Source organism: Chiloscyllium plagiosum, unplaced genomic scaffold, assembly GCF_037043375.1.
Source record: "Chiloscyllium plagiosum isolate Xiang-an unplaced genomic scaffold, Cpla_swu_hap1 HiC_scaffold_7, whole genome shotgun sequence".
Taxonomy (NCBI): domain Eukaryota; kingdom Metazoa; phylum Chordata; class Chondrichthyes; order Orectolobiformes; family Hemiscylliidae; genus Chiloscyllium; species Chiloscyllium plagiosum.
In genome coordinates, this window is record NW_028270145.1 from 6,484,063 (window position 1) to 6,511,656 (window position 27,594).

Sequence of the window (27,594 nt, forward strand, 5' to 3'; positions counted from 1 at the left end):
ATCAAGTTAGCAAGACACGACCTGCCCTGCACAAGACTGACTGTCACTAACTAGGCCATGTTTTTCCAAATGCGCGTAAATCCTATCCCTAAGAATTCTCTCCAATAACTTCCCAGCCACTGACATGAGCCTCACTGGTCTATACTTTTCTGGATTATCCCTATTTTCCTTCCTGAACAGAGGAGCAATAATAGCTATTCGCCAGTTCTCCAGGATCTCTCCAGTGGCTAGCAAGGATAAAAGATTTTGATCAAGTTCCCAGCAATTTCCTCTCTTGCCTCTCTCAATGACCATCAGGCCCTGGGAACTTATCCACCTTAATGCTCTTCAAGAGACCTAATATCACCACTTGATCTCAAAATGCCCTAGCATATTAGCATGCTCCGCACAAATCTCACTCTCTTCCATATCATTCTCCCGGGTGAATGCTGAATCATTTAAGATCTCATCCACATCCTCTGCCTCCAGGCACAAGTTCCTTCCTTTATCCTTGATTGGGCCTACCTTCTACCTAGTTATCCTCTTGTTTCTAGTATGCGTATAGAATGCCTTAGAATTCTCTTTAACCCTACTTGCCAAGGTCATTTGAGTCCTCCTTCTTGTTCTCCTAATTTCCTGCTCTTTATATTCCAGGAGGGTCCTGTTCTATTTTAGCTTCCTAAACCTTACATATGCTTCCTTTTGACTAAATTTATAATCTCCCTTGTCATCCAAGGGTCCCTTACCTTCCCATCCTTGTGCTTCTTCCTTTACTGGAACATGCCAGTCCTGAACTCTTATCAGCAGAACTGTAAACAATTCCCACATCATGTTTGCTAATATAATCCTAATTGTGATCAACCTACTTTTTCAGCAGCACTAGTTGGTATTTCATGGTAATTTCATGAAGAATCAGGTTCATTGTTATTCAAGATCATGTGCACTGAAGTGGGGTTAGAGGACAGATGATACTTGCATCAGGGGATATAGATATAATTATGTTATAATAGTGGGGTCATATATTCACTCAATTTTCATACAATATTTTGATTTGTTATGAGTATTCTCTCATTAAACACTAAACTTGCAAATTATCTGAAGTGCATCCTTATGACCTTTTTAGGTCCCAAGACAACCATACAATCTCCCCTATTAATTAGGCTAATGTAACATCCTCAGCCTTTAGACCAGCCTCAGCTCATCCACTGTTGAAACCATTACCTACAACATTTTTTTAACCTCTAGACCATTCTAATGGATTTGGTTGTTCTCCCTCACTTACACTTCATAATCTTGAGGTCATCCAAAACACTGCTTAACTTGCACCATGTCTCATTTGTCCAATATCGATGTTCTCAAGAACTTACATTAGCTACGATTTAAGCAATGCCCCAATTGCAAAGTTCTAATACTTGTTTTCAAATTCCTCCATGTGTCACTCTTTCTTATCTCTTTAATTTCATCCAATCCCACAAACCTCCTAGATACATGAATTTCAAAGTATGTGGCTTCTTCAGCAACTCTGATTTTAATTGTTGTACCATTGCTTGCCAGGTCTTCAGGTTTGGCATTCCCATCCTATAGCTCTGTCTCTCTATCTTTTTTTAAAATTCCTTTTTGATGTCCCTTAAAACCCACTTTTTTAATAAAGTTTCTAGTCATCAGACCTAACATCTCCTTAAGTTACATACTTTGAACTTTGTGAGTGAAATGTCTTGGATGCTCTATTACAATAAAAGTGCCATAACATTACAAGTGTTGTCCTCAGTCATAGAACTGAGGTGCTACAGAATAAGAGATGGTGGAAAGCCATAATTGAACGTAATTGCTATTAGAACTGTGGACCTATGAATTAGACGGAAGTTCACAAGAAATGCGTGCTGACATAAGAGTTATATTTTAGGTATAAATGTTAGAACATAGGGAGTACAGCACAGGAATAAGCCCTTCAGATTACCATGTCTGTGCTGACCATGATTCTCTAAACTAATCCTATCTACCTGTAAAGGTTTATAAGATTATTATATTTTAAGATAATCTGTTCTGGTTTATTAGTTTATCATATTTTGAGATTGTAACTTTTAATGTAGAGTAGATAGAAGCAATATGATCTGTGTTGGGGGCTGCCTTACAGTAAGTTTGGATAGTTTATTTGTTAAAGATGGGAGGAGCACTCAAATCAGGTTAAATTCATGACAAGTTGTTGCTTTCTAATGACAGCAACCTGTGATCCTTTGGGACTTTAGTGGCTTTCACTTTCAGCTTCCAGCTTCCAAGTCTTCATTAAGTAGAATTTGATCTCTCAACATCTTAGAAAGATGTTACAACTGCTGTATAAGCTATTCCTTTACTTCGAAGATGAAAGGAAGTTGGGACTGAGAGTATCTAATTCACATTTCTACCTGGATAAAAGCCTAACATATTTCCCATTGCCAAGAGGGAAAGAGAATAAAAGTAGTTATTTTTAGATCTGTTTACAGATTTTGCGTTAAACCCTGAAATATCAGAGGCAGACAAAAATTGCAGTTTTGTTTTCTGTGGTCTATAGCCAGAGAACTACAGCGCAAGAGCCAGAACACATCAGGGTTGCACCTTAACCATAGAAAATGTTGACCTTACTGGGCACCACACTGAATACAAGTAGGAGCATGCTCTAAGATTAAAGACTGCATTTGTTATGAGTTAATGGTTGTGAGAAGATTTGTTAAGTTTGAAGCCATGGGAAGAAATATGCAGCATAGAGCTCACAGTTTGGAGATTAGAAGTTAGCCATTTGGACAAGGAAAAACAAAGCAACCTATTAGATATTGAGTCCAGTTATGAACTGTAATTCTGTGGAGCAAACAATGAATGATAAGTGACTATATATGTAAATTGCCTACAAATGAAAATGTAATTAGTCAATTGTTGCTGTTAGTCATGTGTTTTGTCAAGAGTTTTAAAATATGAAATCTTAATATTCTAAAACATGACATCTTAGCAATTAATTGAAAATTGAAATCTTAAAACCTATCAGACTCTACAAAGATCATCACAAAACTGGGGAATCTTTGTAGGATTTCAAACCCTGCAAATTTCAAATTTCATATGCTGGAATTGCTTAAGTTGAAATAAACTAAACGGAACACAATCATTAATGCTATATATTTTTATTCATTCTTGGAATGTAGATGTCACTGGCTGGGTTAGCATTTAATGTCAGTCATTCATAGGTTTAGAAGTCAGCAGCTTGCTGTGCCATTTCAGAGGGCATTTTAGTGTCAATCACATTCTTTAATCCAGACTAGGTCAGGATGGCAGGCGATTTCCTTCCTTAAAGGATGTTAGTGAATTAGTTGGGTATTTATGGCAACAGTTACATGGTTGCCCTTAGATTAGCTTTTAATTCCATGGAGGATTTAAACCTATCTCCCCAGAATTTCAGCCAAGGATTCTGAATGATTAGTCCAGTGACATTACCACTTTGCCACCCTTGTTAAAAGTTAAACACTTTTTTGCATTTTGCTGAAACTCAAAAATGATGATTTGTTTTGCATGCCTTACAATAGTTAACAGATATCAATTTCAGAACACCTGAAGTTACGAGAGGGAAGAGATTATTTTCCATTCTCTCTTTCTGTGCAAGGAAAAACATTTTGGTAAACTGGGAGGCTGAGGGCCCTCATGGACTTTCAGAAACATTAGAAATAGTAATAAAATTGGGAAACAACTGAGAACCTTGAAGAAGAAAATGTAATCCAGATGAACTATAAGATAAATTGGTTTGGATTAAATTGCAAATGAAACAGCTGGAAATGAAACAGAAAAAAAATTACAAAATTAGTTTGGTACTTAGACTGAGCAGTTTGTATCAGAGAAAGATTGGACATATTGGGTTTGTTTTGACTGGAGTTTAGAAAAGTAAAGGGTGACGACTAAAGTGTAAAAATGTCCTGAATGGTCTTAACAAGTGGCTGTGGAAGAAATGCTTCCTCTTGTGCATGAATCAGAACCAGGAACACTCAAAAATCAGGTGTCGCCCTTTCAGGGCAGACATAAGGAGACTTTCTTTTTCCTCTCAGAAAATGGAGAGATTTTGGAATGATGCCTCAGAAAAAAGTGGAGGTGAGCCCATTGAATACTTTTAAACTGGAGGAAGACAGATTTTGGTTATGCAGGGGAATAAAATGTTTTCAGGAGTAGGTGGGAAGGCAAATTTGAGGTTACAATGATAAACAAGGTATTTTCCCTGGCTGGGGGAGTCCAGAACTAGAGAACTTAGGTTAGGGTGAGAGGGGAAAGGTTTAAAAGGAACCCAAGGGGTAACTTTTTCATGCAGAGGATGGTGCGTGTATGAATTGAGCTGTTAGAGGAAGTGGTGGAGGTGGTTACAATTACAACACTTAATAGGCATTTGTGTGGGTATATGAATAGAAAGGGTTTAGAGGGTTATAGGTCAAGTGCTGGCAGATGGGACTAGATTAGTTTAGGGCATCAGGTCAGTATGGTCAATTTGGACCAAAGGGTCTGTTTCCGTGCTGTACATCTCTATGACTCTATGACTATATTGAAGAGTGGAACAGGTTCAAGGTAGCTAAATGGCCTACTCATTGTCCTAATTTGTATTTTCATAAATATAATTTCAAAGGGAAGAAATAGACAAATCTAGATTGTTTCAGTGTAAAAGAAAGAGAAAGCCTTGAAATGCAAAGAGAGCGAGAGAGAGAAATTAAGGATTTTGAGCTGGACAGTGAAAGCTTTCAAACAAGTTGAGAAGTAGCAGGGTCAATTTGATGTCGAGTCAGATTTAATTCCTCGTTTTGATTTAGTATCTAATATTCACTGTATCTATTAGGAAGGAGTTGAAATATATTTTATCTTATTTGAGAATCCTGTGATGAAGTTAGAGTGATCAGAAAAATTTGGACAATTCTATACAAAATATTCTGGTAGGAAAAGCTTTCGAGGTCTATTTGATTTCTTCTGACAAGCTCTCTACGGATTATTTCACAGTTAAGAATGTTATGCTAAATGCCAGAAGCATCAGAAGAATAGAAATTTAGGGGCTTGAGGAGAGATGGAATCTAATCTTTGTGGAATTTGCAAAAGAAACAGTAATGATCTTTGATGAATAGTATAGATGTATGAAGTTGAATCCAGACTTTGAAAACAAAGTGTTGAGAATAGAGGAATACAGTAACAGTACTTCTTTAAGAATAAAGTCTCACTATAAAACAGTAACATTACTATTATAAGGGAAGCATAATTTTTGTTGATTGTTATTATTTAACTCACAAACATATGAGGTCAGCAAATCATTGTTTGTAAACTTTCAAAAAGGATATGGAGAGAGAAGTTGAGTGATAATGAACAAAACACAAGTTAAAATGAGGTGGATAATAGTAATGAAAAGATACATCATTTTCAAAGTAGTAAAAAAGATATACAGAAGCTTGGGTTCATTCAAGGAAACCAATTTTTTTTTATAGATATTTTTATTGAAAATTTAACATGTTTTTAAACGTTTACAAAAGAAAACTAAAAAAAACCCCAAGTATAAACATTGATGTACAGTTAAATCTTAAATAAATAATAACCAAAATCTATCAAACAAGAAAAAAAAATACCAAGAGAAAAAAAAACTCAACTAACTACTCATCTAACCTACAACTAACCAGAGTGTATGATTAAAACTCTTACATTATTCAAGAGAAAAAAAACCCAATGGATAACACAGAAATTGAGCAGTGATATATGTGCTTGAAATGTGTTAACATCAAATCACAACAAAACCCGTATTCGTGCGTGATTCCTCTCCTAAGGGGCCCCGGACCAGCCAGGTTCACCCTCTCAATTAAATAAAGGCCCTTGTTAGGATGACCGAGATATCCGTATTTGTGTAATTCAAGAAGTGCTGCCATATTTTATGGAGTAATTCGGTTTTTTTCTCCTGGTGCACCATATTTGTAAGGAAGTCAGGGGGAGTATATTTCATAATTATTCTGTGCCAACTTGAAAGTCCATGAGGGCCCTCAGCCTCCCAGTTTACCAAAATGTTTTTCCCTGCACAGAAAGAGAGAATGGAAAATAATCTCTTCCCTCTCGTAACTTCAGGTGTTCTTTATCCAATAAATGATTCTCCTGTAGGAAAGCTATATCGATCCTTTCTTTCTTGAGGTTTGAAGATATTCTCCTCCTTTTGATTGATGAATTACTCCCTGTGACATTCCAGGTGCACCATTTAATCGACCGATCACCCATAATCACCGGACAAGTCCGAGACCCCCCAGGAGAAGAAACCCTATCCAAAACATCCCAAGCATAGAGCATATAAAATTCACAAAAATAAAGGCTCTTTAATATATTCAGATCAATATAATAAAAAAAATTCTAAATAAAAAAATATAAAACATATTTAAAAGGAGATCTTCCCCCTTATTCCCAGGGAGCATCACTTCCTTTCCAAAAACCCATCATAATCTCTCCCAACCAGTGCCCCACCTTTGACCCAGGCACCCCACAATAGGATAAAGAAAATTCAAGTATACTACTGAGCTAGAACTAATAATGAGTACCCTACCCCCACCCACACCAACACCTGGATTAATATTAATACCATATATGAACATATATGACTATAAAATTACAGTCTCAGCAAATGATAATTAATATAGTAATACAAAATAACAGGGGAAAACAACCCCACTCCTAAGGACAAAGATAAAATAGGATAAGGTAACCACCTTCCCCCATTTACATTAACTAGACCCCTTGGGCTATATATATATAAAAAAAGGGAAGAAAATCGTTAAGTAAAGAATAAATAAATAAACCCCTCTCCCCGGAGACAATATTAAACAGTAAAGTAATGAAAGGAAAAAAAAGGGGGTAAACCGGGGTGGGGGGAGGGCAAAACAACATCAATTAACTCTTATAATTTATCTAAGAGAGTCCAAAAGCTCCTTGGCCTTCTCCGGTGATCCGAACTTATACACGGACTCTTCATGGCTGAAGTGTAGTGTAGCTGGGTAGCGCAAGGAGTACTGAATGCTTAAGTCCCTTAAACGCTTCTTCGCTTCATCAAACGCCTTCCTCTTTCGGACCAAAGCTGGGGAAAAGTCCTGAAATAACATAATCTTGGATTCTATATAAATCATGGCTTGGGGATCTTTCCCAAGATTTCTGGAAGCTTCCAAGAGCATCTGCCTCACGTTATAGCTCTGCAGCCAGAACAGGACCAGGCAGGGGAGGGGGGCGCTGGTTCGAGCTGGGCCCGTGCACTGCAACCCGGTAGACCCATTCCACCCTTACCTGGCCTGATCCAGCCTCCAGATTCAAAAGCTGTGGAAGCCACTGCTCAAAGAACCTTGTAAGCTGGCCTTCTTCTTCGCATTCAGGAAGGCCCAGCAAACGAATATTTTTTCGATGACCTCGAGAATCGAGGTCATCAATGTGATTCTCTAAGGTCCCGACTTGCTGTTCGAGAGTCCGGACCCGATCCACGGCTGATTCTGCTATGATCTCGGAGGTCGTAGCCTTTAGCTCTGCCCCTCCGACTCGGCGCTCAATTTCTTCGATGTCTCAGCCATGCTTTTGTAGCGCGGCCGAGAGTGAATTCCATCGGCTTCGGGACTCTTCAAGAAAGCACGATCTTCACATCGAGTTTAGAGATTATTTCTGCGAAGCTCGCCACCGTAGGTAAGTCCCCTGTGTCGGCTGCGGACACCTCTGCTGCAGCTGGGGAGGGTGGGGGAGGGGCTCCTGCCTGCTGAGAACTGCGGGTTCCTTTCCCCCTAGTCATTTTTACAGGAGACTAGACTGTTTAAATTTCGTACTGAGCCACTAATTACATTAAGTAAAAACTATTTTAAATGATTTGGTGAGTGTGGTGGAGGCGGGTGGCCCACTTTGCCCAGGTCTTGGGAGGAGCACTATAGACTCAAACTTGCTGAGTTGCCGCCATCTTGGATCCCTCCAATTTATTTTTTTATTGCCGTAAGATAGAATGCTTAAAGGCAGAGTGCTGAAAGTTAAGACCAAAAGCAGTAGCTTCCGTGATAGTATGGTTCATGTTTCTCCAGAAAATGTGTACCAGAGGGAGGAATTGGTAATCAACCAATTCCATCTAATGTATTTACCATAAGTGTGAATCTGTGGATAAACGATTATAAGGGTTTTATATCTGAGGATGAATAATTACATTGCTGTCTGAGGAAAGACTAAAAAAGTACAGGCAGTCAACAGGTTGCAAACAGATTCTGTTCTGGAATCTGTTTGCAAGTTGATTTGTACACAATTCAGAACACAATGCAAAGCAGCCATTCGTAAGTACAGGAAATGTTCATATGTTGTGTATTTAACATTATATCGTGGGTTGTTCATAAGTATGAGCATTCATAAGTCAAATGTTCAAAAATCGGGGTCTGCCTATACCATCCTTAGGGTTACAGGATCTGCTTAAAGCTCAATGCCAGAGGCATGAATGTCTCTCCAGAGAACTCACAGTAAGCGCACTGATACAAGGTATTGGTAGAAGTTTTGTTCTTGTGACCTTCTGTCAAATGAATTTAAACTGTGCTTTAGTCAATAAGTCTTTGTTATTCTGATGGTGCCTGTATTGCCTATTGATAACATTGATTCCATACTAGGAAATATCTTTCAGCAAAAAATGTTGCCATTTCTGGGGATGGGTGAAAAGCCTGCTGGAATTGACAATGGACTTAAAGAATTAGAAACTACTTCTAACCTTGTTGCAAAAAAATCCTGCTCTTTTGATGAAAGATGTGTCAAGAGAGTTAAAAGCTCAAGCTTGTAATATGGAATAAACAATAACAATTCAAGTTCAATATAAACTGGATGCTTTAAGCTAGCCTGTAGTTGCAAATTCATAGGTGTTAGATGAGAATACAACAGCAGAAAATACCAGGCAAATGACCAAATAAAAAGATAAAGAGCAATGAACTAAAATCATTCAAATCTAGCAAATGCTGTTATTTTGAAACTATGAACTCACTAAAAAGGTTGCCAAGACTTTTCTAACTAATCATCAACATGACTAACCTTTAAAAGACATTTGGACAGATACATAGATAAGAAAGGTTTAGAGAAATAGGGGCCAAATGCAGGCAAATGGGACTAGTTCAGTTTAGGAAACCTGGTCAGCATGGACGGGTTGGGCTGAAGGGCCTGTTTCCATGCTGTATGACTCTAATTAATTTCTTAGAACAGCAGAGTTAAACCATTACCTTCTGTTTAAATGTGGACAGTACAGCTTGGATATTTGTTTGACAGAAATGTATTTTGTCGACTTTGACATTAAAGAATCCACAGCTGTGAAACTGAATAGAGATCAGAAAGTAAAATCTGAACATGACTAAAGATTTTGGATTAGTGGTGCTGGAAGAGCACAGCAGTTCAGGCAGCATCCAAGGACCAGTAAAATCGACGTTTCGGGAATAAAGGCAGAGAGCCTGAAGGGTGGGGAGATAAGCTAGAGGAGGGTGGGGGTGGGGAGAAAGTAGCATAGAGGTGAGGAGGGGATGAAGGTGATAGGTCGGGGGGGGGAGGGTGGAGTGGATAGGTGGAAAAGAAGATAGGCAGGTAGGACAAGTCATCAGGGACAGTGCTGAGCTGAAAGTTTGGAACTAGGGTGAGGTGGGGGAAGGGGAAATGAGGAAACTGTTGAAGTCCACATTGATGCCCTGGGGTTGAAGTGTTCCGAGGTGGAAGATGAGGCGTTCTTCCTCCAGGTGTCTGGTGGTGAGGGAGTGGCAGTGAAGGAGGCCCAGGATCTGCATGTCCTCGGCAGAGTGGGAGGGTGAGTTGAAATGTTGGGCCACAGGGCGGTGTGGTTGATTGGTGCGGGTGTCCCGGAGATGTTCCCTAAAGCGCTCTGCTAGAAGGCGTCCAGTCTCCCCAATGTAGAGGAGACCGCATCGGGTGCAACGGATACAATAAATGATGTTGGTGGATGTGCAGGTAAAACTTTGATGGATGTGGAAGGCTCCTTTAGGGCCTTGGATGGTGGTGAGGGAGGAGGTGAGGGCGCAGGTTTTGCAATTCCTGCGGTGGCAGGGGAAGGTGCCAGGATGGGAGGGTGGGTCGTAGGGGGCCGTGGACCTGACCAGGTAGTCACGGAGGGAACGGTCTTTGCGGAAAGCGGAAAGGGGTGGGGAGGGAAATATATCCCTGGTGATGGGGTCTTTTTGGAGGTGGCGGAAATGTTGGCGGATGATTTGGTTTATGCGATGGTTGGTAGGGTAGAAGGTGAGCACCAGGGGCGTTCTGTCCTTGTTACGGTTGGAGGGGTGGGGTTTGAGGGCAGAGGTGCGGGATGTGGATGAGATGCGTTGGAGGGCATCTTTAACCACGTGGGAAGGGAAATTGCAGTCTCTAAAGAAGGAGGCCATCTGGTTTGTTCTGGGGTGGAACTAGTCCTCCTGGGAGCAGATATGGTGGAGGCGGAGGAATTGGGAATACAGAATGGCATTTTTGCAAGAGGTAGGGTGGGAAGAGGTGTAATCCAGGTAGCTGTGGGAGTCGGTGGGTTTGTAAAAAATGTCAGTGTCAAGTCGGTCATCATTAATGGAGATGGAGATGTCCAGGAATGAGAGGGATGTGTCAGAGATTGTCCAGGTAAATCTAAGGTCAGGGTGGAATGTGTTGATGAATTGCTCAACCTCCTCACGGGAGCACGGGGTGATGACTATTCAAAGACTGAGTTAGAAAGCCAACAATCTGTGATAAGGTAAGGGTTAGGAGAAACTGTGAAAAATTCTGATGTTAAGAACAACATAAAATATTGAATCCAGAAGGTAAAGGGTATTGAGAGGTAAAAGAAGTTCCTTCTGGGTCTGCAATTTATACTTGCTGGTATTCAAAAATCAGAGGAATTCAAATTTCAAATTTCTCTATAAAGGTTATAGGCCTTGATGGTGACCAGAGCTGAAAATGTGTTGCTGGAAAAGCGCAGCAGGTCAGGCAGCATCCAAGGAACAGGAGAATCGACGTTTCGGGCATAAGCCCTTCTTCAGGAATGAGGAAAGTGTGTCAACCAGGCTAAGATAAAAGGTAGGGAGGAGGGACTTGGGGGAGGGGCATTGGAAATGCGATAGGTGGAGGAAGGTCAAGGTGAGGGTGATAGACCGGAGTGGGGTGGGGGCGGAGAGGTCAGGAAGAAGATTGCAGGTTCGGAAGGCGGTGCTGAGTTCGAGGGATTTGACTGAGACAAGGTGGGGGGAGGGGAAATGAGGAAACTGGAGAAATCTGAGTTCATCCCTTGTGGTTGGAGGGTTCCCAGGCAGAAGATGAGGCGCTCTTCCTCCAACCGTCGTGTTACCATGGTCTGGCGATGGAGGAGTCCAAGGACATGCATGTCCTTGGTGGAGTGGGAGGGGGAGTTAAAGTGTTGGGCTACGGGGTGGTTGGGTTGGTTGGTCCGGGTGTCCCAGAGGTGTTCTCTGAAACGTTCCGCAAGTAGGCGGCCTGTCTCCCCAATATAGAGGAGGCCACATCGGGTGCAGCGGATGCAATAGATGATGTGTGTGTAGGTGCAGGTGAATTTGTGGCAGATATGGAAGTGTCCGTTGGGGCCTTGGAGGGATGTAATGGGGGAGGTGTGGGCGCAAGTTTTGCATTTCTTGCGGTTGCAGGGGAAGGTGCCGGGAGTGGAGGTTGGGTTGGTGGGGGGTGTGGACCTGACGAGGGAGTCACGGAGGGAGTGGTCTTTTTGGAATGCTGATAGGGGAGGGGAGGGAAATATATCCCTGGTGGTGGGGTCCGTTTGGAGGTGGCGGAAATGACGGCGGATGATACGTTGTACATGGAGGTTGGTGGGGTGGTAGGTGAGGACCAGTGGGGTTCTGTCCTGGTGGTGGTTGGAGGGGTGGGGCTCAAGGGCGGAGGAGCGGGAAGTGGAAGAGATGCGGTGGAGGGCATCGTCGACTATGTCTGGCGGGAAATGGCGGTCCTTGAAGAAGGAGGCCATCTGGATTGTACGGTTTAACCTCCTTGATGGTGACCATAACATTATTTTATGCATATACCAAAATGTGTAATTGTAATTGTTACATGTGATATTCAATAAAAAGTTACATTAAGTGTTAAAACTGTTTGAAAACTTAACAATGACCAGGAATTAAACTGTCAAAAGCTTAAGTAGTATACAATTTTTCATGAAATTTCACACCTTGACAGATGTTTCTGGCAGGTAATGGGGATTTCTCAGTTTCGTTGTGATGTAAAAGCGGAAATCTGGGGCATATTCAATTGTGGAATCTCCCAGTCGAATGCACATGCTGCCACCCTGCTTGAATGTTTGCTTAAGCAGCAAAGGTTCCAGGATGGGATCTAGCTCCTCACCAACATTTTCCAGCAGAACTGAAAAATTAATTCATTAACATCTGAATTTGATCTGAATTTAGCTCCATAGTGATTCATAACAGATACATTTTCTAAGATAATTTTTCTTTCATTTGTACCAAGAGTTCATTTTAGTTCCCATATCCATGTTATGCCTCACCTTAGTAGATGTACTATTCTCTACTGATAATCATGGTTTCTGTTGAGACCATTCGCCTTGTAAAAGGTGGAAATAAGTCTACAAAGAAATAATTACATTGTCTTTTTACATCATCTTCAGCCATATGGTAACATATTTCAATAGCAGGCAAAGCTATGATCCATCTTGTCTTCCAATCTAATTTTCCTGCACCAAGAATCCAGTAACAATTAGACTTCAGCACTAAATACCAGCAGGTTACCGATTTCATTTTTGAAATCTCTTAAGTTCCCTGTTCAACAACTGCATTTCCACTTTATTCCACAAAATTACGAGCCTTTAATTAAAATGACCTTTTTTATATTTCAGATTTTCATAGTTAGAATCAATGCTTCCCAGTTTTACATTAATCTTTTTCATGATTTTCAAAGCATTTAGAAGTTTTTGTCCCTAGTGTTTACTTTCATTAGAGTAACATCCCAAGGTATATACAAAATTAGACTTTGTTTCAGTCACCTCCAACAACATAGCATAGCTTTTTCAAGTCAAAAGGAACAAACTTAAGATGGAACTCTCAATAAGATCTCAAAAGGCTACACAACATTTTAAAATCACTCTTTGACGTTTCATCTCATTTGCTCGATGGTTCTATATTTGATCACATTACCATCTAAAAATACCAGGTTGCTAGTGTTAGTAAATTGCCCTGCAGTGCTCAGAGACCACTCCTGCACAGATAATTAGACAAATTTCACTTTTCATTTACTTGAGTTCATTTTGCAATTGTCACTTTCATTTTTATCCAACTTCTTCAAATCCTGCTATATATGTGTATATTAGTGTTCATTATTTACTGTTGTTTTAATTTTCATAATCTCAATATTGAAGTACCTTTGTACCAACTCTAGCTATTAATAAACCTCACAGCAACTGTGCAAGACACAGGAACAACTATTCTCATTAGGCTCGTAGTGACTTTTAAATCATAATTTTTATCCAGTTAGTACTTTAAAATTGAGCCTCATAGGCTAGATAGTAAACATACTCTTTTATATTCACATAATCAAACCACAGTGAATGTGAATTTGATTAGAATGTTGTTCCATTATTTAATTAATTTACAATCACCTGTTAGAGGTTATGTTTTGTTGTGGCACAAATGAATCTCCATATTTGTCTGTTGCATAAAGGTGTGAACTGATCTACACATGTATAGTCTGAGTGGACTCCATAACTCAACTTTTTTACGCCACAAGTTTTATGCTGAAGTTCAATTGTAGCCTCAAAGAAATTTAACTGATTTAGGAATATATTTAATCTATTCATTAAATTTATAATCCTACAGAATAGTTTGAAAAATGCAAAAATAATAGACTGTCAAAAAATGAGATTGTTTTAGACAATGAACAGAAAAATGTATTTCTGGTTTGGCAATTGTACAAATGAAAAATTTGCATCAGCTCAAGAAATTCTATTAGATTTAAAATAGTGATGGAAAAGGATAGACCAGGTCTAAAAGTTGAAGTTCTAAATTGGAGAAAGGCCAATTTAGGCAAGAACTTTCAAAAGCTGATTGGGGGCAGATGTTCACAGGTAAAAGGACGGCTGGACAATGGGAAGCCTTCAGAAATGAGTTCACGAGAATCCAAAGAAAGCATATTCCTGTTAGGGTGAAAGGAAAGGCTGGTAGGTATAGGGAATGTTGGATGACTAAAGAAATTGAGGGTTTGGTGAAGAAAAAGAAGGAAGCACATGTAAGGTATAGACAGGATAGATCGAAGAGTACAAAGGCAGTAGGAGTATACTTAAGAGGGAAACAAAGAGGGCAAAAAGGGGAAATGAAATAGCTTTGGCAAATAGAATTAAGGAGAATCCAAAGAGTTTTTACAAATACATTAAGGTCAAAAGAGTAACTAGCGCGAGAGTAGGGTCTCTCAAAAATCAGCAAGGGGGCCACAGAAAATGAGGGAGATACTAAAGGAGTATTTTGCATCAGTATATACTGTGGAAAAGGATATGGAAGATATAGAATGTGGGGAAATAGATGGTGACACCTTGAAAAAAGATATTTGTATCATCGATAGACACGGGAAGTGCGGGAAACTGGAGGGTGGCTAACGTGGTGCCACTATTTAAGAAGGGTGGCAAGGATAAGCCAGGGAACCTGACATCTGTGATGGGTAAGTTGTTGGAGGGAATCCTGAGGGACAGGATGTACATGTATTTGGAAAGGCAAGGACTGATTCGGGATAGTCAACATGGCTTTGTGCGTGGGAAATCATGTCTCACAAACTTGACTGAGTTTTTTGAAGAAGTAACAAAGAGGATTGATGAGGGCAGAGTGGTAGATGTGATCTATATGGACTTCAGTAAGGCGTTCAACAAGGTTCCCCATGGGAGACTGATTAGCAAGGTTAGATCTCACAGAATACAAGGTGAACTAGCCAATTGGATACGGAACTGGCTAAAAGGTAGAAGATCTTTGGTGGTGGTGGAAGGTTGGTTTTCAGACTGGAGACCTGTGACACCAGGATCGGTGCTGGGTCCTCTACTTTTTGTCATTTATATAAATGATTTGGATGTGAATATAAGAAGTATAGTTAGTAAGTTTGCAGATGACACCAAAATTGGAAGTGTAGTGGACAGCGAAGAAGGTTACCTCAGATTACAACAGGATCTTGATCAGATGGGACAATGGGCTGAGAAGTGGCAGATGGAGTTTAATTCAGATAAATGCAAGGTGCTGCATTTTGGGAAAGCAAGTCTGAGCAGGATTTATTCACTTATTGTTAAGATCCTAGGGAGTGTTGCTGAACAAAGAGACCTAGGAGTGCGGTTCATAGCTCCTTGAAAATGGAGTCAAAGGTAGATAGGATAGTGAAGAAGGCGTTTGGTATGCTTTCCTTTATTGGTCAGAATATTGAGTACAGGAGTTGGGAGGTTATGTTGCGACTGTACAGGACATTGATTAGGCCACTTTTGGAATATTGCGTGCAATTCTGGTCTCCTTCCTATCGGAAAGATGTTGTGAAACTTAAAAGGGTTCAGGAAAGATTTACAAGGATGTTGCCAGGGTTGGAGGATTTGAGCAATTGGGAGAGGCTGATCAGGCTGGGGCTATTTTCCCTGGAGCATCAGAGGCTGAGGGGTGACCTTATAGAGGTTTACAAAATTATGAGGGGCATAGATGGGATAAATAGACAAAGTCTTTTCCCTGGGGTCGGGAACTTCAGAACTAGAGGGCATAGGTTTAGGGTGAGTGGGGAAAGATATAAAAGAGACATAAGGGGCAACGTTTTCACACAGAGAGTGATTCGTGTATAGAATGAGCTGCCAGTGGAAGTGGTGGAGGCTGGTACAATTGCAACATTTAAATGGCATTTGGATGGGTATATGAATAGGAAGGGGTTGGAGGGATATGGGCTGGGTGCTGGCAGGTGGGACTAGATTGGTTGGGATATCTGATCAGCATGGACGGGTTGGACCGTCTGTTTCCATGCTGTACATCTCTATGCCTCTATGACTCTAAAAAGTGATGGATTTATCTCTTCAGCTTAAGGTAAAGAGGCTAATGGACAGATTCACTCATCACAAATTCAAGTACTGGCCACATCCCATGAAAACTCTTATACCAAGGTGCTGAAGAGGAAATGTCATCCATATTACCAAAATGTTAACAATATAGGAAGATATTGGAAGAGTATTATTCTAAAAAAAAGTAATTTGCCTATCTTTATTATAAATTGGTGCTAGAACAATGTCTCTAATATTCACAGTGTGTTAAATTCAATGGTCTGGCTTTTTCAAGCAGTATGATGCAAATTTCCACTCCACTCATTCTCATTTACATAACAAAAAAGCGCTCCATGTTTCTGACAGAAGATTCTGATCAAAGCTCCTTCAGAAATACAGAACCATACTTTCACTCTGACAGATACATCACTTCAGAAATACAGAACCATACTTTCACTCTGACAGAAAAATCAAAGTAAGGCAAACAAGAACCCCTTTTTTTCACAGCAGCCAATTGCCTTATTCTATAGATTATAGGTTCAGCATCACAGTCACTTTTACAGCTTCTGTGAAAGTGTAATTACGTGGTATGTGTAAGGTTAATGTGCTAGGAAGAGGGCAAAATGTGCAAAAGTTGGGGTGGCTGTTTAGTAGTTACTCAGAAGTTAGACTTGTTTTTTAAAATATCAACTTTTTTCCTGAGTAACTGAATAACAGTGGCGTAATCTTTCGAATTAACTCAATACTTTTGGTGAATTCCAGAGAATTGACCAGTGGAATTTACAATTTCAGGGTAACTTATTCTACCCTTCCCCATGCACAACTCCCATCTATGCTTCAGAAACAATTGACTGGCCATTGGAAAATCCAAGCCAATAGGTCTGATATATTGAGGTATAATTTATTGAGATCCTTTGTTTGATAGTAAGATGGAAATTCTGGCATATACTGCCCACACTTTTCTGGCTCCTGCTAGATATAACATTATTGAGGTGGTGCCTAAGTTCTGAAACATGAAGCAGTGTTTCCTTTAAACTGCTGATCCTTTAATTTTTATCTATTATTTGTACAAACTGAAAATGAGAATTATTTTCTTTCAAAATAACATGACCGCTCAAGAATAATTTATTCTAATATATTAATTTTCAAATTTCTCACCATAGTACTGGTCAAATATATGCATTTATTGTGATTGCACTATTTTAAATAAATAATGAAAGATTAGGATACACTTATTTTTGTATGTCAATTCAAAAGTTTGGTTTAAAGGATTGGTTTCTTTACAGTAAATTGCATCTTCTTTAGGCAGAGTTTACAAACTGCATATTTGTAACTTACCAGGAGTGCCAAATTGAATGCAGTTTTCTAAAGTTCTGACAAAGTCCGAGTCACTGAGCTTAATTACATGAAGACTGTTAGCCTTTTCCATATTTTTTACCCATTTATTTGCCTGACCTTGAGGATCTATCATTAGTGGCCATCTTCGAGCATTCCTGTAAGATGCAAAAAAATTTTATAACATGAATGTTCTAATTTTTACAGTCAAATGTAAATTAAAACAGTATGAATACAGCTAGACAGAAAACAGACTCGTAGTGTCACAATATATTGATTTTGAGTACTTAGCATATTTTAAAGTAGGGTAGATTTCAATCTTCATTGTGCTTTGTGAGGCAAAGTAAAAAGCCATTTTACTTTAACTAGCATAATTACCAAGCCACAGCTAAACATAAAGCAGCACAACAAAATGTAAAGAGTAATGTAAGTGCCAGGATTGAAATAACTAAAGGCAGATTAGACAATCACGATGAGATAATGATCATTATTTGAATGAAAGTATACTTGATATAGCACAGGTAAACTATACACTTGTTTCTGTAAGCACATTATTCCCTCAATTTGAGCAGTTGATGGATCTACTTGTCATGAAGTCCAGTTATTCAGCCATCTCTGCTATTTCCTTTCCTTTTCCCACAAATCAAAATTCTCCAAAGGCTTTCCCCTGCGCTAATTTATCTAATTCCTGCTCCATTGAGCTTCTTCCCACCAAACTGCTTGTTGGCTGATATTGTTAACGGTTGTGATTCCTTAGGTGGTGTCCCCTCTTCTTTAAATATGCCATTATCCCCTCCCACTGTGACTGTGCAAACCACTACCTCGTCAACACTCCTTTCATCTCCTTCAGGATGATGTCAATTTACAAGCCAGGCCTAGATTTTCATGTTCAAGTTATATAGAGAGAATTGAGAAAATTCCTAATTTGGTCTGCTTGCCTCAAGAAAACTCAGGAATAAGAGATCACATTCAGTGTTGGTTCCTTGAGATTCAGAGTTGATGAGCTTGAAACAGAGCTTTGCACAATGTGACATATCAGGGAGGGGAATGCTGCCTGGATGCTGTGTTTTCAGGAGGCAGTCACAACCCTTAGATTAACTACCTTAAATTCAGTCCGTGGTCAGGGACAGAAGGGTGTAATACCAGCGAGGGCAAAGGATCCAGGAGGTAGTTCTTAAAGAGCCTCAGCCCATGAACTAGTCTAACAGGTTTGAGATTCTTGTTCCCGGTGTGGATGAGAGCAGGAGACTGTAGGGAAGGTAAGCAAACTGGTCTTAGCACCGTGGTACAGGACGCCCATTAAAAAGGGGGGGAAGAAGAGAGAAATGTAGTTGAGGGTAATATAGTCAGGAGAATAGACACTGTTCTCTGTGGCGAGGATCAAGAGTCCTGAAGGCTGCGTTTCCTGCCTGGTGCCTGGGTTCTGGATATCTCATCTGGGCTCAGCAGAACTGGGAGTGAGAGGGGAAAGATCCAGTTGTCAAAGTTCACATAAGTAATAATGATATTGGTAGAAAGAGAAAAGAGGTTCTGCTGAGGGAGGATCAGGACTAAATTAGAAAGCAGAATAAAAAGGTAATAATTCCTGGATTACTACCTGAGTCAGAAGTAAATTGGCACAGGGTCAACAAGATTAATAAGGTAAATGTATGGCTCAAAGATTGGTAACAGATAAAAAACGGCTTCGAATTCATGGAATGTTAGCACCAGGACAGAGGAAGGAAGGAGCTGTTCCAATGGAATGGACTCCACCTCTGTAATGCTGGGACCAGGGTCCTGGTGAATCGTACAACTAGAGCTGTGAGTAGGACTTTATACTAAATAGTGAAATGGTGGTGATGGGTATCAGTTCCTGGAAATTATGGAAAATGTTTAAGGGAAAGACCAAAGGCTCAGCAGGGAGCCCTTTAGGCACATCAGATAAGGGGACAACTATGAGAAGGGGTGTGTCAATGCAGGATTGAGGCGGTTGTATTTAAATACACACAACATACAAAACAAGGTAAACAAGGAAACAACGTATTGCAGACTGAAATTGGGCAGGGTATCCCAGAGGCGTGGTTGTAAGTGGAACAGGGCTGGGAACTAAATATCCAAGGATACATGTCCTGTTGAAACAACAGGCAGGGTACCTTGTTAATAAGAAATAAAATTAAACTGATAGCAAGAACAGGTAGAGTCAGGAGCTGCAGAGTCTATGTGGACAGAGTTGAAGTTCCACAAAGGAAAAAAAGACCCTGAAGGGAGTACTGTACAGGCCTCCTAGAAGTAGTCAGGATGTCGGGCAGAAAATAAATCAGAAGATAGAAAAGGCATGTAAGAAAGGCACTATTAAATAATCATGGTGCACTTCATGTGCAGGAGTCTGGGAAAATCAGGTTAGTAACGGGGATCAATGCAAAGAATTCATGGGAATGTTGACAAGATGACTTTTTGGAGCAGCTTGTGGTAGAACTCACTCGGGAACAGGCAATTCTGGATTCAGCAATGTGTAATGAGATAGACTTGATAAGGGAGCTTAAGGTGAAGGAACCCCTAGGACACAGTGACCATAATATGATAACATTCACCCCACAGTTTGAGAGGCAGCAGCTGGAATCAGAAGAAATGGTATTACAATTGAGTTAAGATAACTACAAAGACTTAAGGGAAGAGCTTGTCAGAGTTGATTGGAAGGGGAGCTTAAAGGGAGCACAGTGAAGCAGCAATGGCAGGAGTTTCCCGAGGTAATTCAGGGGGCACAGCAGAAATTCATCCTAAGGAAAAAAAAAACTAAGGAGAGGTTGAAGCAATCATAGCTGACAAGGGAATTCAGGGACAGCATGAAACCAAAAGAAAAAGCATATAATGTGGTGACGATTAGTGGGAAATCAGAGAATTTAAAAGCCAAAAGAGAACAACCAAAAAAGCAATAAGTGGGGAAAAGGATGAAATGTGAGAGTAAGTTAGCTAGTGATATATATTTTAAAAATTTAAGAATCATAGAATCCCTATAGTGTGGAAACAGACCATTTGGCCCATCGCATCCACACTGACTCTCCAAAAAGTATCCCACTCCAGACCTACACCCATATCTTATCACCCTGCATTTACCATGGCTAATCCACCTAACCTGCACATCTTTGGACTGTGTACAGAAACTGAACGAAACCCATGCAGACATGGGGAGAATGTGCAAACTCCATGCAGACAGTCACCCGATGTGGGAATCCAACCTGGGTCCCTGGTGCTGTGAGGCAGCAGTGCTAACCACTGAGCCATCGCGCCACTCAATCAGTGCTAAGCACTGAGCCATCGCGCCACTCAATCAGTGCTAACCACTGAGCCATCGCGCCACTCAATCAGTGCTAACCACTGAGCCATCGCGCCACTCAATCAGTGCTAACCACTGAGCCATCGCGCCACTCAATCAGTGCTAACCACTGAGCCATCGCGCCACTCAATCAGTGCTAAGCACTGAGCCATCGCGCCACTCAATCAGTGCTAAGCACTGAGCCATCGTGCCACCCAAGAGATTTTTTTTTAGGATATTCTCAAGACAAGAGCGGACATGTGAGCACAGGACATGAAGCTGGAGAAGTAGTAATGAAGAATAAAGAAATGGCACAGAAACTGAATAGGTACTTTGTATCAATTTTCACAGTGAAAGACATACCAGAACTTCAAAAGTTAGGGACAGAGTTGAGTGTCGTGGCCATCACTAAAGAAAAGATGCTAGGGAAATTGAAAGGTCTAAAGGTGGATAAATCTCCCAGGCCAAAGGGACTACAACCAAAGTTCTGAAGGAAATAGCTGATAGTGATCATTCAGAAATCACTCAAGTCAGGGAGAGTCACTGAGTATTGGGAAATGGCTAATGATACACCCCTGTTTAAGAAGGGAGGGAAGCAGAAAAAAGGAAACTATAGGCTGCTTCGCCTGACCTCGGACATTAGTAAGATTTTAGAGTCCATTATCAAGGATAAGACTGTAGATTGCTTGAAGAGCACAGTATATCAGAGCCGGGTCAACACAGCTTTGTCATGCCTGTTAGAATCTGGCTGAATTCTTGAGGGGTTAATAACCAAGTTACACAAATGACAGCCAGTGGATGTGACCTGTTTAGATTTCCACAAGGCTGCTAAGATAAGAAATCATGGTGTTAGGGGCAATGAGCTGGCATGAACACAGGACATGGAACCACAATGCGTATTACAGGCCCTTTGGCCCTCAATGTTATGCTGACCTTTTATCCTACTCTAAGATCAAACTAACCTACATACCTTTCAATTTATTATCATTCCTGCGCCTATCCAAGAGTCATTTAAATGTCCCTAATGTATCTGACTCTACTACCATTGCTGGCAGTGCATTCTAAGCACCTACCACTCTGTATGTAAAGGATCTATCTCTAGCATCTCCCCTAAACCTTCCTCCAATCACCTTAAAATTATGCCCCCTCGTAATAGCCATTTCCACCCTGGGAAAAAGTCTCTGTCTATCGACTCTATCTATGCTTGTCATCACCCTTGTATACCTCTATCAAGTCACCTCTCATCCCCCTTCGCTCCAATGAGAAAAATCCTAGCTCCTTCAACCTTTCTTCATAAGGCAAGCCCTCCAGTCGAGGCAACATCCTGGTAAATCTCCTCTGCACCCTCTTTAATGCTTCCACATCCTCCCTATAATAAGGTGACCAAAACTGAACACAATATTCCAAGTGTGGTCTGACCAGGGCATTATAGACCTGCAGCATAACCTCGCGGCTCGTAAACTCAATCCCCTGCTAATGAAAGCCAACACACCATACATCTTCTTAACAACCTTATCAACTTAGGTGGCAATTTTGCGGGATCTATGGAGATGGACCCCAAGATCTCACTGTTCCTCCACACCTCCAAGAATCCTGCCTTTAACACTGAAATCTGTATTCAAATTCAACCTTCCAAAGTGAATCACTTCACATTTTTCCAGTTTGAACTCCATCTGCCACTTCTCAGCCCAGCTCTGGATCATGTCAATGTCCCATTACAACCTACAACAGCCCCCACACTATCCACAACTCCACTAACCCTTGTGTCATTGGAAAACTTACTAACCCACCCTTCCACTTCCTCATCCAAATCGTTTATAAAAATCACAAAGAGCAGACATCCCAGAACCCATCCCTGCTGAACACCACTGGTCACCGAGCTCCAGACTGAATACTTACCATCTACTATCACTCTCTGTCTTCTATGGGTCTGCTAATTCTGTATCTAGACAGCCAAATTTCCCAGTATCCAAGCCTCCTTACTTTCTGAATGAGTCTACCATGGGGAACCTGATCAAATGCCTTGCTAAAATCCATATACACCACATCCACTGCTCTACTTCCATCGATGTGTTTTGTCACATCCTCAAAGAATTCAATAAAACATGGATAGAGGATTGGCAGAAGGCAGAGAGTGGGGACAAAGAGGTCTTTTTCACAATAGCAACCAATGACTAGTGGAATTCTGCAGGGGTCCTTTTTGGACCACAACTATTCATGTTATACATTAATAATCTGGATGAAGGAACTGAGGGCATTGTTGCTAAGTTTTCAGATGAGACCAAAATAGTTGGAGGGGCAGTGGTAGTGTTAAGGAAGCAGGAAAGTTGTAGAAGAATTTGGACAGAGTAAGGGAGTGGGCAAAGAAGCGGCAGATGTAATACAATGTGGAAAAGCATGAGATTATGCATTTTGGTAGGGAAGAATAGGGACTTAAACTACTTTCTAAATGGTGAAAGGGCTTTGGAAATCTGAAGCAGAAAGCGTCTTGGGGGTTCCTAGTTCAGGATTCTCTTAAGGTTAACATACAGGTTCAGTTGGCAGTTAGGAAGGCAAATGGAATGTTAGCATTCATTTCAAGAGGCCTATAATACAAGAACAGAGATTTACTGCTGAGACTTACTGTACAAGGCGCTGGTCAGACAGCATTTGGAATATCATGAGTAGTTTTGGGTCCATTTTCTAAGGAAGAATGTGCTGGCCTTGGAGGGGATTCTCTTCTGGAAGAAAAGTGATCCCCTGAGTCAAAGGGCTTGTCATATCATGAGCAGTTGAAGACTCTGGGTCTGTACTCAACAGAGTTTAGAAGGATGGGGGGAATCTGATTGAAACTTACAGGATACTGAGACACCTGGTTAAGTACATGTGGAGATGTTTCCATTAGGAAAGACTAGGACCCAAGGGCAAAACTTCTGAATGAAGGGTTGACACGTTAGAACTTAGATTTGGAGGAATTTCTTCAGCCAGAGAATGATAAAACTGTGGAACTCATTGCCACAGAGGATGTGGAGGTCAAGTCATTGAGTATATTTAAGACAGAGATAGACAGGTTCTTGATTTTTAAGGAGATCAAGGTTTTTGGGGAGAAGATAGGAGAATGGGCATGAGAAACATACTAGCCATGATCAAATGGCCAAAAGTAGACTCAATGGGCACAATGGCCTAATTCTGCACATATATCTTACGGTATTAAAACAATGGGATTTTCATTCTGGGGTGCAAGTGCAGTCTGACCAGCTGACCCAGAAAGAACTTTAGAGCCAGACTTGAGCTTCCAGATGCTTATGTCTAAGTTGGAATAACAATAGAAATAACGTCTTACCCTCACCCATTCAGCCTACACATTCCATCTATATTTCCTCAATCCTCATGCACCAAGGTATGCCCACTTCAAAAGAGCCCTATTACTCCTTATGTCAAGGTATACCCCCAAACAAACCCCATTGCCCCTTAAACCACCATGCTCATTCATGGAAAATGTTCAGGATTGGACTGATAAATGACAAGTAACATTCTTGGCATTCTAAAGTGACAAGACATTTTCCATATCCAATAGAACAAAATCTTACCATCTTCCCTCAATGTTCAATAGAATTACCATCAATGAATTAACCAATCAATCTTCCACTGTCAATATTCTGGGGAAATATCATAGCCCATAAACTGAACTGCACAACTATCATATAAGCACTATGGCTACAAGAACCGGTCAAAGGTTAGGAATTCTGAAGTGAGTAATCCACCTTCTGATTCCCAGTGCCTATCCAACATCATGATGGCAAAAGTCAGGTCCCTAATGGAATACTCTCCAAGTACCTGGAGTAGCTCCAACAAAACTCAAGAGGCGTTACACCTTCCAGGACAAAGCAGTACACTCGATTAGCACCTCACCCACTTTCTCAGCATTTGTTCTCTTCACCACTGACAAACAGCGACAGAAGTTTGCATGATCTACAAGATGCATGCAGCAACTTATACAGGTCCAAACCCACAACCTCTGTCACCTAGACGGACATGGCAAAGAATACATAGGAATAATATTTGCATGTTGTCTTCCAAGCACATGCCATCCTGACATGGAACTTTATTAATGTTCCTTCACTGTTACTTGGTCAAACTCCATTCCTAAGATGCTTACAGTGCATTTACACTTTAAGGATAGCAGGAGTTCAAGATAACAATTCACTACCATCTCCCCAAGACTAATTAAGAGCAATAAATGATGACCTGGTCAGCCATTGCTACATGTCATGAATGAATAAGAAAAGTTTACATAAAGAAGCAAATAATTTCAGTGACAGTATAAGTTTAAAAAAGTGTTAACAATTGAAAACTTTCTATTATAGTTTTTAAAAAATCACTTTCTACTACAGGTCATGTACATCAAAGTCTTAAGTGTAATTATCCCAAGATCTAAATGGTAAAAGTAAAAATGTCAATTTTCTAGATCTTTTAAAGCTTCAGTAACTGAAACTGCAAGCTCTTAACTTAATTAACATTGTGAATTAGACAGCAGAAATCAGAGGCAGAGCTGTCAATTAAGGAAGACCCATGACAGTACTGGGTGACTGGTCACTCAACCAAAAATATAAAATGAGATTTGATCATAAGTAGGGGCAGTCCCCTCTCTTTTTTTTAATTCATTCATGAAGCGTAGGTGAAGTGGTCTGGGCCAGCATTTACTGACCATTTCTTGCTGTCCCCAAGGAGGAGCGAAGTCTTCCATGTGACAAAGACACAAGTACATGGATCACTTTTGAACTCAGAAACAGGCTTGTGAGCTCACCACAATGTGTGACCAGAACTCTAGCTGTAGCATACTGCACCGAAGCAGCCTCAACCTCTAAAATACCAGAAACAGTAGGTTGGTGTACAGGTGTGTTGGGAACATCAGGCTAATTTGTTTAAAGCAGATCATACTCTGCAAAATTAAGCTGTAGTCCTCATGTTTAGATTAGATTACTTACAGTGTGGAAACAGGCCCTTCGGCCCAACAAGTCCAAACTGACCCTCCGAAGAGCAACCCACCCATACCCCTACATCTACCCCTTACCTAACACTACGGGCAATTTAGCATGGCCAATTCACCTGACCTGCACATCTTTGGATGGTGGGAGGAAACCGAAGCACCCGGAGAAAACCCACGCAGACACGGGGAGAATGTGCAAACTCCACACAGTCAGTCGCCTGAGGCGGGAATTGAACCCGGCTCTCTGGCGCTGTGAGGCAGCAGTGCTAACCACAGTGCCACCGTGCCACCCACGATATTTCTTGATGTTGCTTTGGGTAATGCTATTTCCAAATTCAATAAGTAATTATCCATCAAAATAACTAATCACACATCTCCATTTGTTTTATTTATTTGCCATGAATAATCTGTTTGATACTTACGATATGATGATACCATTGTCAATGGAAAAACTATCAGTAGGTAATCCAGCAATATTCCAAGATCGAATTTTTACAGCGTCGCCCAAAGTAACTGTCAGAGAGAAATCGTCAGAGCATGGGATGCGCATCTCCTTGCACTGCTCCACCCATTTTCCTGTTTGGTACTACAATATGTGAGAAATCATGATTAAGACTAAACATCATCCACAGGAAAGTGGCAAGCACAAAGCATGCTGTGTGTGCAATGAATAAAGAACATGTGGATATTTAAAAAATAGTTGCTTTGCTGCAGTGACTAGGTGACCGTATCATAGTAATAATGCAGAAAGCATTAAACAGGAGGAGTGAAAAAAACTATTAGTTATAGGAAACCATATAATCAGCAGGAAAGACACTGTTCTCTGCAGTCATGACTTGAAGATTTATAGATAATGTGCCTTAAGATCTGACGGCAAGACTATTGAAACCATTCCGGTTCCCAAACATGCTCATGGGGTAGATGGTGCTGGAATTGGTTACTTGATTGAATTTTCACTGAGGCACCACATAATTGGCAAGGAGACAAATTCTCAATCTAGTAAGGGATGTGCGTTGAGACTCAAAGTTAGATGGCCAATCAGAGATCTTCCACCTTGAGAGAAACTGTAGGTTATAATGGAAGGAAAGAATCATAATGTTTACTTTTGAGTTATCCACTCTCCAACTATTTTTCATTTTTATTTCAAATAATGATTATTGAAACCAGGTCAATCCATGTAGGGGTTGAATAAATATAACATTGGTCATCAGAAAATGTTGAAATCTCTTAGGAAGGAAGTCTTAACAATATCTGAATGCCTGCAGTATTGACAAGAAGATGAATTAATTGATGGTACAAATAGAAATGAATGAGTATGATATGATAGGATGTGGAGATGCCAGCGTTGGACTGGGGTGGACAAGGTTAAAAATCACATAACAATAGGTTATTTCAGAGCTACTGATAAAGGGGTAGCGCTCCGAAAGCTTGTATTTCCAAATAAACCTGTTGGACTATAACCTGGTGTTGTGTGACTTTTAACTGTGATATGATCACCATTGCAGAGACATGAATGCTAGGATCTGAACATTCAATGGCATTGGACATTTCAGAAAGGAGGAAAGGAAAAAATGGTAAGGTAGCTCTGTTAAAGATATGAAGTTGAGTTAATAAGGTATTTTTTGCCCAGTTTCTTAGAATATGTTCGAGAACTAGTATGAGAACTACTTTGGATCTGATAATGTGTAATGAGTCAGGGTTAATTAAGATTCATAGCAAAGGCCCTCTGACATGATCCAACCAAACTAAATGTGAAATTCTAAGATGGGAATACCAAAGTTACTTAAAAGTTACAGGTTCCCTGGATATGAAGGCCTGTATTCTATGATCTTAAGATAATTAGCTGTAGAAATAGCAGATGCATTGCTTGTAATTTTCCAAAATTCCCGAGATTCGGGAAAGGTCACAAACTAATAGAAACCACAAATACAACACCACAAATACAACACCACTAATCAAGAAGGATGGGGTCAGAAAGCAAAAAACAATTAGGAATAAATTATTAAAGACAGCATGATATTTAGAAAA

General features: G+C 40.4%; 1 protein-coding gene across 2 annotated transcripts in view; it reads right to left on the bottom strand.

Annotated features, from left to right (window-relative positions):
• Nucleotides 1-27,594, bottom strand: part of dnah7 (dynein, axonemal, heavy chain 7) — a 417,860-nt gene that overhangs the window by 134,346 nt on the left and 255,920 nt on the right. For both annotated transcript variants that reach the window (XM_087988680.1, XM_043692898.2), the window contains 3 exons: nucleotides 25,989-26,152; nucleotides 17,309-17,463; nucleotides 12,146-12,336 (listed from right to left, as the gene is read on the bottom strand). In XM_087988680.1, coding sequence (XP_087844806.1) covers nucleotides 12,146-12,336; nucleotides 17,309-17,463; nucleotides 25,989-26,152 — 510 coding nt within the window. The remainder of the gene's footprint in view (nucleotides 1-12,145; nucleotides 12,337-17,308; nucleotides 17,464-25,988; nucleotides 26,153-27,594) is intronic.